At 48.4% G+C, this 12,890-nt stretch overlaps 1 protein-coding gene across 2 annotated transcripts in view; it reads right to left on the reverse strand.

The window, feature by feature from the left end:
- Positions 1-5,666: 5,666 nt before the first annotated feature.
- CFAP251 (cilia and flagella associated protein 251) overlaps positions 5,667-12,890 on the reverse strand; it is a 68,680-nt gene continuing 61,456 nt past the window's right edge. For both annotated transcript variants that reach the window (XM_068563568.1, XM_068563569.1), the window contains 3 exons: positions 8,284-8,512; positions 7,096-7,197; positions 5,667-5,906 (listed from right to left, as the gene is read on the reverse strand). In XM_068563568.1, the coding sequence (XP_068419669.1) occupies positions 5,770-5,906; positions 7,096-7,197; positions 8,284-8,512 (468 nt within the window). In that variant the 3' untranslated portion in view covers positions 5,667-5,769. The remainder of the gene's footprint in view (positions 5,907-7,095; positions 7,198-8,283; positions 8,513-12,890) is intronic.

Here is a 12,890-nt window from a genome sequence, read left to right on the forward strand (position 1 = left end):
ACGTGAGAGAACACACCAGCTTCAGGGCTGGCTCCTCACAAGACTTATCTACGGTCTTTCCTGGGATCCTCTGAGCGGCAGCATACCCCATATCAAGACTCTGTTTTGTTTTGTTTTTAAAAGCTTCTCCAAGGTTTTGTAATTAAATTTTTTAAAATTTTATTTATGTATTTATTTTTGGCTGCATTGGGTCTTTGTTGCTGCCTTCTAGTTGCGGAGAGCAGGGGCTACTCTTTGTTGTGCTGCGTGGACTTCTCATTGCGGTGGCTTCTCTTGTTGCGGAGCATGGGCTCTAGGCATGCGGGCTTCAGTAGTTGTGGTGCACGGGCTTAGTTGCTCTGCGGCATGTGGGATCTTCCCAGACCAGGGCTCGAACCCGTGTCCCCTGCATTGGCAGGTGGATTCTTAACCACTGCGCCACCAGGGAAGTCCCATATCAAGACTCTTTGAAAGTGAAGGAATGAGAAAGGCCAGATCATCTTCTTGAAGACTTGGCCTCCCTCCATTCCTCCTGCCCATTGCCTACATGAAAACATTCCTGTTCGGACTCATGAGGAAGCATCATGCAACGGCAGTGCTGAAGAAATGCCAGAGATCGTTCTAGACTCCTGAGGACCTCACCTTGAGCCTAAATCTCTCTCTAGGGTCTGACCACACAAACCTCTGGTTCACTGAATGCTTCTGGCCTTGGTGGCACTGTCCCCTCATTCTGGAAGGTTCTCCCCACTCTTTCCATGACTGTCTCTTAACTTACAAGCCTCATCTTTGGAGAGACCGGCCCTGATCACTTAACTAAAGCACATTTCCCTCATGATATTCTATCTCATAGGCCCCTGGCTCTTACTCTATGACCGCAGTTTGCAACGACATAGTTATGTGTTTGTTTAATGAGAGATCCCCGAAGACAAGGGCCATGCCCGTCTTGTCCACCACTGTACCCCCAGCCCTACCACAGTGCTCGCGCACACTCACTCTTTGCTGAATTCGTGAATGAATGGATGGATGAAGTCCATCTCCGAAGCAATCAGATGCACACGGAGGAGAAGCTGGGTGGCGGCCAGCACTTTAGACAGCGCCTACACCTGATGCGCTCTCTCTGCATCAGACCCAGGGTCACAATACCGCCCACGGCTCCCTCTGCCAGGACAGACACGCTGTGGGGACTATCCTTCACAGCACACGCTTCTGTGTTGTCTGAAGTGCTGGCAAAGAGTTTATAGTGGTGGTTGGAACTAAACTCGCCCCCGCCCAAAGGAAAAAACCCACTTGCTTTAAAGACTAAGATCTAAAAAAATAAATACCATGTTTACATTGAAGTGTTTTCTGACTTCCCATCAACAAAAAAGGAGAGAACAAGAGGGGGTGCAGGGCCGAACACAATGGCTCAGTCCCTTCCATGGGGGCGACCTTGGTATTGAACTTCCCCACTCACAGCTGGTGATTTCAAACTATGGAGAAAAAGGCAGGAGTGCCAACAGTGGAGAGTGATCTTCGGGGCCCGATGCCTCTCGCCTGGGCACTGATAAATACCCATGGTTATCGGCGGGGGCGAGAGGCCTGCCTCGGGCATCAGCAGCTCAGGAAATACGGTAAAGAACCCCGCGACGGGTTTACTGTCCCACGAGCTTGGTCCCTACACTCAGCATTACACTGCCCTGGAAGAATGTTGCATCAACTCGGGTTGTGTGCCTCTGTGTGTGTGTGTGTGTGTGTGCGTGTGTGTGTGTGTGATATTCCTTTACGCTAAGTTAGCAGAGGATGTTATATGACATATGAATAGGGTGGCAACTTACTGTTGAGTCCCAGTGTCGTGTGTCTATTTATTACAGTCAGTTTTGAGCCACCGCCTGCAGGGGAACCACTGTCATCCAGATCTCTCAAGAACATGGTCAGGCCAAAAACCCCAGGGTCTAGGGCAGCCATGGCTTTAGGACACAGATCTTTTTGGGAAAAAAAAAAAAAAAAAAAAAGCCCCTTTTTGTCTGCACTATCGTGAAGCACATCGGCTTCACAGAGGACAGTTGGCACATGAGATAACCCAGGAGCAGGGGCCCGGACTGGCTTCAGGAGCATTGGCTTGAGAGCTCGTGGAAACACAGGGCAGCTCGTGGAAACAATTCAGGGGTGGCTGAGGCAGAAAGGTGGTACAGGACTTTTTTTTTTTTTTTTTTTGGCTGCTCTGCGAGGCATGCGGGATCCTAGTTTCCGGACCAGGGATCAAATCCGGGCCCCGGCAGTGAAAGCACGGAGTCTTAACCACTGGACTGCCAGGGAATTCCCTCATTTTTAAATATAGTTTTGATTTTGAAATATTTTAGATTTGCAAAGGTAGTATGGAGAGTTAACACAGACCCTTCGCCCAGCTTCCCTCGTGTTCACTTTTAGGCAACCAAGATACACTGATCGAAACTAAGAAATTAAGTTCGGCCCAATGCTATCAACTGAACCACAGACTTCCTCTGGGTTGCACCGGGTTCTTCCTAATGTCCTTTTTCCGTTCCAGAAACCCAGGATCCTGCTTCACATTTAGTCATCGTGTCCCCTTAGTCTCCTCCGACCTGGGACAGTTTCTCAGTCTTTTCTTGTTTGTCATGACCTGGGCCTTTTTGAAGAGTACTAGTCAGGTGTTTTACACATTCGTCGCATTTGTAAAAATCTGTTGGAAAGACATCCTGGCCTAGGAGGTGGAGCAAACTGCAACCTGCGGGACAGATCCGGGCTGCCGTGTCTGTGTGGTCCGCAAGCTAAGAATGGTTTTCACATTTTTGAGTGTTTGAAAAAAATCTCAGAAGAAGAAGATTTCACGGTATGTGGAAATTCTCACGAAATCCAAATTAGTTTCAGCGTCCACAAGTAAAGTTTGATTGGAATGGGGCCACGTTTGTTCTTTTCTGGACCGGAGTCTGTGTGGCTGCGTTCGTGCTCCAGCGGCCGAGGTGAGGCGTCCAACAGCCCACTCGGCCCACAGATCCCCACTGTTTACCCTCTGGCCCTTTCCAGAGAGTCTGCTGACCCTGATGCGACGGCCTGTGGGGGCCGGATTCACTTTGATTCAAAAGCTAAGTCAGCTATTAAAAGAGCACTGGAGCTTCACGTTCATTCATTCAGTCGTTCCACAAATATTTATCAAGGGTCCTTTGTCAAAGCTTGCAGAGACCCCTATTTGAGCAAGTGTTAACAGATGCTAAAACCCTGGAGTCGGGAGAGATTAATTCTCATCAAACGTCTTCCCCAGTCTCAGGCACAGTTTCTGCCTGCAGTGATAATAGCTGCTGTCCTACTTTGAGCACTACGTTATGCCAGGAACACTTTTATTTGCAATATCTCTTTTAATCCTCACCACCAGCCCAGGAGTTGTTCCACGGGGAAACTGAGGTTTAAGAGATTAGCCACACCCAAGGGCACACAGGGTGCTGCTAAATGGCAGAGGCAGGACGCAAGCCCAGGCCGCCCCGGCCCGTGGGCTGGTGCTGTGCAAACAAGACACTCGTCCTGCCCAGGAGGGGCCTGGGGGTCTGGAGGAGAGAGTCGAGGGCGGGGGAGGCTTTGGGTGGTTCCTGGACGACCATGGCTTTTCCACGGGCTCCTGAACCCTGGAAGCAACAGGCCAGGATGCAGAGGTCGGTAGCCAGAGGCCCCATCTGAAACAGTATTGTTTTTTCAAAAGAACATCACATGGTGCTTTTTGGTGTCCAGCGTCTCGTCCCTACGTCTGATGTACAAGCCCAGCGAGACCGTCTTCGGTCTCTGCTCCCTCCATTTCTGGTGTCGCTGCTCTGCTACCCACATGGCTGGGAGAGTCTGAGCTCTCTGCTCTCTTGGCAGGAAGGCAGCCCTCCTCCTCCTCCCCTGGACCCGGGTGCTGGGGCCCGGCCTCTCCACCGCCTGCGTGGCCAGCAGGTGAAGACGCCCCGCCGGGGCTGGAAGGTGCACATAAGCTGCTCTTCACCCTGGTCGGACAAGCTGAGAGATACCCCGAGAAAAGCACCAGCAAAGAGGGAGAGAAGGGGCGCCCGTGGCCTGGCTGGGCTGGGAGCAGGGTGGGAACGCCGCTGACATGGATGCCGCAGTCCCCTGCTATTTGGGCCTTCCCGGTGAGCGGCCGCCCTGACCCTCCCCCTTCCCGGTGAGCGGCCGCCCTCCCCCTCCCCCTCCCCCTCCCCGGACGGACTCAGCGCAGAGGGAGCGGCTCAGCCCGGGCCTGAGGGCGGTTCCTGCTCCCCAGCCCCGCCACCGCGGGTCCAACTGGTCACGGGCCGGTTCTGCTCCAGACAATGACTCCAATACATGTCGTCAACAAGAACCAAAAAGAGGGAGCCGGACCTGATGAAAGAAGCCCCTGGTGGGTGTCCAGAGTGCATCCAATTCTGAGTTATTTTTTGAAGAGAACAAGTCACTTGAGAGTTTCCTGTTCCCTAAAATGTCCCCGGGAACTTTGTAACTGGCTTGGTAGTCTGTCTCTCTTAAGCCCTTAGCAGCTGCAAAGCTGATTCACAAAGCTTGTTTTCCTTTTTGTGTTTTTCAAAACGAACCAAATGTAAACCAGGTTGCAAAGCGCTGGAGGTATATACAGCGTGACGAGCGGGCGCCGGCTGTCCCAAGGCTGCGGTGACACAGCCTGGGTCGGGGATACGGCTCCCTTCTGTGCTCCGGGCTGTCCCAAGGACCCACAGAGCCAGGTTTCCAAATGGCCGCCACGCAGGGGGCTCCGGGCCTGGAGGAGGGCGCGGCGGCCGCTCTGCTTCCCTCACACGGACCCCTGCTCCGGGGGTCAGAAACATCATCTCAAAGGCTGGTTTCCCCGGGGAAGGAGCTGGTAGTGGCGGGCGGGTGTGTCGGACTAAGCACGTGTGGAGAATAACCTTCGGCCCATTTGCCTGAGCGAGACCTCATAACTGAGGACAAAACTCTCAAAATCAGACCATAACTTCCATCTGTTTATATGACGAGGGTGCCCTATCTTCAAGGTCAGAATGCTGCTGAAGCCTTAGTCACGTTCCCTCCACATCCCGAGCCGGGGAACCGCTTTCACCTGCTACGCGTTCTGCAGCCCAGCGGAGTTCAAGGCTGCGGATCAACCACACGGGCCTGTGCAGCGCGTGCGCTGTGTGAGGGGGCGGCTCCCGTCCGCTGAGCTCTGCCCCGGGGAGGCCGGCCGGGGCTCCGGGGCTCCGGGGCTGCTCTTCTGCATTCTCGCTGGCAGGTGCCACCGGCGTTAAGCATGGCCAGTGATGCTCTTCATAACGGCCGCACACAACTGCTCAGGGGTTTTGCTGGTAAGAAGCCACAAGCCGGGGCTCTCGGGAGCCCCAAGCACCCAACGCCCCCGCCCCAGCCTAAGAGCAGGCTGGAATGATCCATATCAGGCCACATTAGGCTAAGGGTCCAGGTGCCGCTTGAGGGGATAGAAATAAGGCCACACTTGCCACGAGGAAGGCCTGCTGCTGGCTGAGGCCCCCTCTGCCCCCGGGGACCACGCCACCTTCTCGTCCTGTCCAAACCCCCTCCAGGCAGCACTGCCGTGGATTAGGCATGAGAATGGCGGCCGGGGTCTCCAGCCACCCTTTCCATCCAGCTGCCAGTGTGTTTCTGGCCTCCACCCACTTTTCTATTTCAGAAACAGTGGAATGTCCAACTTTGTGAATTCCATTGCTTAACAGAAATTTGCTTTTAATGTCTAAACGTTCTGAAGATTAGAGTAGGGGTAGGGAAATGCGGGAAAAGCAGTGCCTCTTGGAAAAAACACACACACACAAAGTCCTTTGTGCTTCAGGCACTCCTTTCAACCTCACTGACCGTAGGATCTTGTCCAGAATCTTGGGAAATGGTTAGGCCAAGAATTTGAGTCGTGAATATTTCTGCAGTGATTTCGTCTGGAAGTTCTTCTTCAAAGCAAATTTCTGAACCTAACCAAACAAGAAAAGAAAGCAAATGCCTTCATAACAATTAGGTTTCTAACTCAGAAGCATTTTCCAAAAATATGAGGAAATGATACTAAACAAAAGTGAGAGGAGCTTTGTGCTGGGATTTGGCTCTGATTCCGTGAAAACCCTTTGGGTGGAAACTGGTTAAAATCCCTCCTTTGTGGTTTGGGTTTGAAGCACCATTACCCAAGTCTCTGCACACTTCACTGGAAAGCCTCAGCTACAAGGCATCATTGATTTTACTGTTTTGAGACACTTAGGAACACTGTATACATGTGTGTGTATATAAAACAATTGGGAAAGTTACATTCTGAGATCCCAGGTACACAAGGAATGGTGTAGAGGAGCTTGCAGGTTGGAAATGACCAATCAGATCCTGGAGTCTAGAACTGTCTGTGTTAGGAACTCTGTTCAATTTGAAATTGGGAACAGACAATAGAAGGAGAGGGAGAAGGAAGCCTGGTGAGGAGTCTTTGCTCCCGACCCCATGGGGGCAGCAGGGCCTCACTCGAGGTTGTCCACGGACACGTTCCAGCACAAGGGGGTCAGTGAGCTAAAAGAAGGAGGTGGGAAATCCTCAGACAGGAAAGGAGAGGAGGATTTTTCTTTTTTTGGCCAAACTGCACAGCATGTGGGATCTTAGTTCCCGGACCAGGGATCGAACCCATGCCCCCTGCAGTGGAAGCACAGAGTCCTAACCACTGGGCAGCCAGGGAAGTCCCAGGATGATCTTTAAAGATGTTCAAGCTCTGACAGCTTGAAGTCGGGCTCGAGCCTGCCTGCCGAGTCCCTGCCCTCTCCTCATCCAAGACTCTCCTGACAATACCTCTTCTGAAACAGCTTCCGAACTGTATCCTCTACTAGTGGCCAGGATTCGCCTACCCAAGCTGGACAGATGAGGACTGGATCGGGGGAATAAAGGGAAGAAACAAGGCTGGGAGACACAAAGGAAGGACGGAGCACAAGAACAAAAGTTTTCATCTCTTAGACATGACCACCACTCCCTGGTCTTTTTATAACTTATTCATGTTGGGTTCCCAACAGACTTGCTTTGTTGTGTGCATGGTATGAAGGAGAGTGGCTTGCACCAGTTAGAAGACATAAATGCACTTAAGGCGCCAACAAATTAGTGCACCTCAGCTACGTGTCCAGACAGAGCCCACTGTAGTACCTTTGACAGAAGAGGCTGCGGGCTCGGATTTCCAGCCCTCAGGATTCAGTCCGAACAGTGTAGCGAAGCAGTCAGACATCTCCTCTTCCGTCATGTGCTCACCTGGGCGTCACAAAGGGAAAAGCAGGCTGTTCAGCTCGTGGGACTGAGCCTCACGTCAGAGTTCAGCATCATCATTCTGAGGTCTTCAAGAGGATGATTCCACTGTTTTCTTGAGACACAAAAACAGTCTAGGGAGTCCCATGTTACTGTCACATAGACTTCCTTATATAGCACTACAAATGGGACTCCAACCCAGGGGACTGTGTTGGGGCTTGTGCAGAGAAAGAAGACAGCATTCTGACAAAGACTGTGCTTAGCTTCATTTCTAATTCCCTCACATTAGAAGCACCAGTTTGGCTAAGATGAAATGATCGCCCAGAGAAAAGGGCTACTTGACTTCCTCACATAAAACAGTGAGGAAGGACTACCCTGGTGGTGCAGTGGTTAAGAATCTGCCTGCCAACGCAGAGGACACGGGTTCGAGCCCTGATCCGGGAAGATCCCACATGCTGCAGAGCAACTAAGCCCGTGCGCCACAACTACTGAGCCTGCGCTCTAGAGGCCATAAGCCACAACTACTGAGCCCACGTGCCACAACTACAGAAGCCCACACGACTAGAGCCCATGCTGCTCAACAAGAGAAGCCACTGAAGTGAGAAGCCCGCGCACCGCAACGAAGAGTAGCCCCCGCTCGCCGCAACTAGAGAAAGCCCGCGCACAGCACCAAAGACCCAACGCAGCCATAAATAAATAAATAAATAAATAAATGTATTAAAAAAAAATACGATTAGGAAAAGAATAGGTAAAAATGAAAAGTTTTACTTTGGTGTGGTTTTATTTCACAAATGCAACCCAATCTCGTAGTAGCTCTGTGAGGTTGATGGCTGGCACTTGTATTCCTGCTTTATGAGTGAGGGTCCTGAATCTTGCAGTTCCAGGAAGTTGGAACATAAACTGCATCTTTCTGGTTCCTGGCATCCTTCCCTTTACCCCGTGTTTGCCAGCCACGTGGGTCAGTAAGCGGCATCCTCGCGGCTGAAGTCCAGTCAAATCAGAGATGCCGGGGGGTGGTCTGTCTCCCAGCTCAGTTCTCTCCAGTGGGAATGGCTCAAGGGTGTTACGAGATATACCTATTTAGGTATTTACCTTTGGTTTGAAGCAGTTTCAGAAAATCCTCTCTTCGAATAGCTTTCTTTCCCTTTGAGTTGGTAAAACCAAGAATGTCAAAGCTCTGCTGGATGCCACTCATGGTGTTACCGAAGGGTGGCCTGTGATTAAGGTAAACTCTGAAGAAATCCGGTAGGTTGATTTTGTCAATTAGTTTTCCAGTGTCCACATACTCACTAAATCTGATTTCGTTAAACATATCTTCAATCTAGGGAAGAGGTTTAGGAAAAAAAAAAAAAAGACCATGGTAAGCAGGAAAGACACTTTGATAGCCGTTAGCTTAGAACATGTCTGTTATGAGTTGACTGTATCCACGCCCCACCCCACCCCCTGCCAAAGAAAGATAGGTTGAAGTCCTAACCCCCAGTCCCTCAGTCCCTCATGGCAGATGTCATTAGTTAAGATGAGGTTGTACTGGAGGAGGGTGTGCCTTTCAAACAATATGACCAGTGTCCTCATAAAGAGAGGGAAGAGACACTCAGGGCCAAGATGGACATGTGATGGCCGAGGCAGTGGTTGGAGGGATACAGCTTAAGCCAAGGAACATCAAGGATTGATGGTAACTGCAGAAGCTAGAAGAGGCGAGGACACATTATCCCCTACATGTTTCATAGAGAGCATGACCCTGCTGACACCTTGATTTCAGACTTCCATGAGGGAATAAATTCCTGTTGTGTGAAGCAACCCACTTCGTGGTACTAAATTTTACAGCAGCCTCGATCCACTGTCCAACTGGTCAATACTATTAGCATTGGCATGAACAGTGTTTCATTTCTTCACTTTTCACCTAAGTATCTCACAGTGTATCTACTACATCCTTGCTTTGTGAAGAAGATATTAGTTTCATTTAAAAGATGGAATCCTGAAGAATTTAGAAATTAGTTTAGATGAATAAGCAAATAATTCAGTGTGAAACTCAAATATAGGACCTAAGGCTGTGGTAAGTTTCTTAAGACAACTAACTGCACCATGATTCTTTTTTCCTTTCTTTCTTTTCCATCTTTATCCTGCAATGTTTTATATACTCAAAAGATTCTATGTAGCATACATACAACTTAGGTGATATAATTTTTCAAATGAAGACCTAAGAAGCCATCATTCATTGAAAATATCAACACAGTTGACAAATCTTAAGCGAGACTAACCAAGAAAAAAAAGAGAAAAGACTCAAATTATTAAAATCAGGAATGAAAGAGGGAATACCAACCAGTACCAATCTTACAGAGATTAAAAGGAGTATGAGCAATTATATGCCAACACATCAGATAACTTAGGTGAAATGGACAAATTGCTAGAAAGATACAAATGACCAAAACTGACTCAAGAAGAAAGAGAAAATCTAAACAGACCTATAACAAGTATATAGATTGAATTAGTAACTTTACAGCTTCAGCAAAGAAAAACCAAGGACCAAATGGCTTCATTGGTGAATTCCACCAAATATTTAAAGAATACCAATCCTCCACAAACTCTCCCAAAAACATAAGAAAAGGGAACAATTCCCAACTCATCCTGTGAGGGCTGCTTTCTGATTTGGAAAGTCATTCTTTGCGTATTTTCCAAATTTCCTAGAATGAGCAGAGTGCTGACATGTCTGTGGATTCAAATGGAAATGTGGTGCCAGTTAATGCAGGTCTCCACACAGGGCTCCATGCGTAACTGGCAAAACGCCAGGAGGAGAGAAATAGAACACAGAAACAAACAAAACCACTCCTCACTCCCATCAGCCTTCTCTGTGCAGTAGTTTTGTACCACGCACACTGCAATCGGCTAAAATTCAGAAACCTGAACTGTGCCTGACAAAGGGCTAGAAATGAGTAATTTATTTTAGTGTCTACATTTGAAACTAATATGTGTCCCTCCAAATTGCAGGGTTTTGAATTTTACAGAGAGAGAGAGAAAGAGAGAGAGAGAGAGAATAAGAGCCACAGAAAAGTGGGAAATAATTTTTTTTCCCCAGAACATGAACTCTTTTGGTCTGTAGGAATGAATCAGGAAGAGAATCTATATTTGTACACAATATTTATCAATAGATAGCCAATTTCTCCCTGTCTACTAAATAAATGTAGAGCAAAAATTGAAAGAGCACCAGTTTGAAGCAACGCCAAATATTAGCCTGTCTGGAACACCCTAGTGTCTTGGTCTTGCCCCAAGTAACAGGAAGAAAATACAAACCTCTTGCAGTCCAACCATCATTTCTGTGAAAGATCTGGGGTACCTTCCTTCCACTTTTTCCCATGCATATAAAATACATGTGTCTATTTTTTTTGCAAAACTGGTATGTGTATATCTGTATCCTGCTTTTGTATCCTGCTTTTCCCCTTTTTACACTGTATCTTAGTAATCGCCTAATATTTTCAAAGAAGTCATATATCCTCAATGCAACATTCCAGGAATGGTCTTTAGATATAACATCATTGGTTATGGATACAAATGAACCATAATTGGTACTATGCAAGTAGCTCTAATTGGTAACATTTTCATATACAGCATTTATTGAGTTTATATTATGTACAACTGGATGTTAAATTATGTACAATTTTGTGTATAAATAAAACTATCCAGTAGCATATATTATTTACAGATTCTACTATATGATTTTAATACTATTAGTATATGCATGTGCTACCACTTACTATGAGCCAAAGGAGACTGGGGCTAACACTATGACCTTTGATGGCAGACCTAGGTTCAAAACCTGGTTCTTCCATTTTCTATATGACTTTGGGTGAGTAACTTAACATTCCTTATCCTCAGTTTCCTGTCTTGAAAAAGGGAGTAATATGGTAAACCATTTGCAGTGGGCTGATCTGACGCTTACCGTGACAATGTATCTAAAGTGCTGACAGTGCCTAACACGGTCAGCACTCAACTGGCAGTAATTGTTCTTGTGATTATTACACTTCCTATGCCCTTGCTAATTACAATGCATGTAATTATAACATAAATTATAATTTATAAATACATAAATTATAATGTAAATGATATGTGTACTTTACAAACGCAATATACGATTCAAACTCAATTCAGAAATAGGAGACTAACCCAAAGAGGACAAAAAAGGAATCCAAAAGTGCCTGGAGTTACTCATACCCGGAGCATTCCAAAGATCTCAGAGAACATTCTTGGCACAAACCACTCTGTAGGTGATTCACCTCTCACTCTCTTTCCCCAGATGACTGACCAAAAATCCCTGCTCAACAAGCAGAGAGCTGGCAGTTTCAGCATCACAACATTTCTTTCCCGAGCCTGCTCTGTGTTAGTTGAAGAGGCAGGTGCTGCTACGTGTCTAAACGAGGGTCATGCTTGGGAGAGGAACCTCGGAGCCCGAATGGAATGCCCAGAGCCTTCCCAAGGCCCCGGTGGGAGGAGTGGGAGGCCCCGTGGTCGCCCAGAGCGCTCTGGCTGGCTTCAGCCCGGCCTTTTATTGGCATTCTCACGCTGGCCTGTCATCCACTAAGGCAGTGGTTCATTTGATTCACCCAGGGAGCTTTAAACATTCTAAGGCCTCGGCCCCATTCCCAGAGATCCTGATTTAATTGTTCTGGGGTGGAGTATGAGCGGTCATAGTTTTTAAAAGCTCCCCAGGGGATATGAATGTGTGGCCAAGGTTGTGAAGTATGGCTTTAAGGCAGGGGATCTCAAACTTTATCAGGCATCAACATGAGCAGGAGGGCCCGATAAAACACAGATGGCTGGTCCCACCCCCAGAGTTTCTGATTCCGTGAGTCTGGGATCTGGGCCGAGAATCTGCTTTGCTGACAAATCCCCAGGTGAGGCCTGTGCTGCTGGTCTGGGCGCCACAGCTTTGAGAACCAGCTCTTACCCCACAGCGGCTAGCGGAGGTGATGCTCATGCCAGAAAGAATCAGCACCCGGCTCGTGATTTTCATCAGAGAGTAATGGTGGGTGGCAGCTGTAAGGCATATTCTAATTCTTCAGGCCCACATCTGTCTCCTCCATTAAGCTGTAGCAGTAGCGTTCATCTCTATTTCCACAGCAGCTTTGTTCAGAGCCCGGCACATCGTGGGGGCCCAGAGAAACGTTTACTGAATGAATGAATGAATGAAACACCGTGGGCACAATGAGGCCGTGGAAGAAGTTCTCTTAAAACTCAAAAAAGGGGGGCTTCCCTGGTGGCGCAGTGGTTAAGAATCCTCCTGCCAAGGCAGGGGACACGGGTTCGAGCCCTGGTCCAGGAAGATCCCACATGCCGCGGAGCAACTAAGCCTGGGCGACACAACTACTGAGCCTGCGCTCTAGAGTCCGAGAGCCACAACTACTGAGCCCGCGAGCCACAACTACTGAGCCCGCGAGCCACAACTACTGAAGCCCGCGCACGCCTAGAGCCTGTGCTCTGCAACAAGAGAAGCCACCGCAGCGAGAAGCCCGTGAACCGCAATGAAGAGTAGCCCCCGCTCACCGCAACTAGAGAAAGCCTGTGCGCAACAACAAAGACCCAACGCAGCCAAAAATAAATAAATTAATTAATTAAAAATTTTTAAAAAGGTAGAACTGTCAAGGTCAAGTATCTATTCAACAGCTTGTCGTTTGAGTTATAACTTTTTTTTTTTTTGGCCACGCGCC

This window comes from Eschrichtius robustus, chromosome 14 (genome assembly GCF_028021215.1).
Source record: "Eschrichtius robustus isolate mEscRob2 chromosome 14, mEscRob2.pri, whole genome shotgun sequence".
NCBI classification, from domain to species: domain Eukaryota; kingdom Metazoa; phylum Chordata; class Mammalia; order Artiodactyla; family Eschrichtiidae; genus Eschrichtius; species Eschrichtius robustus.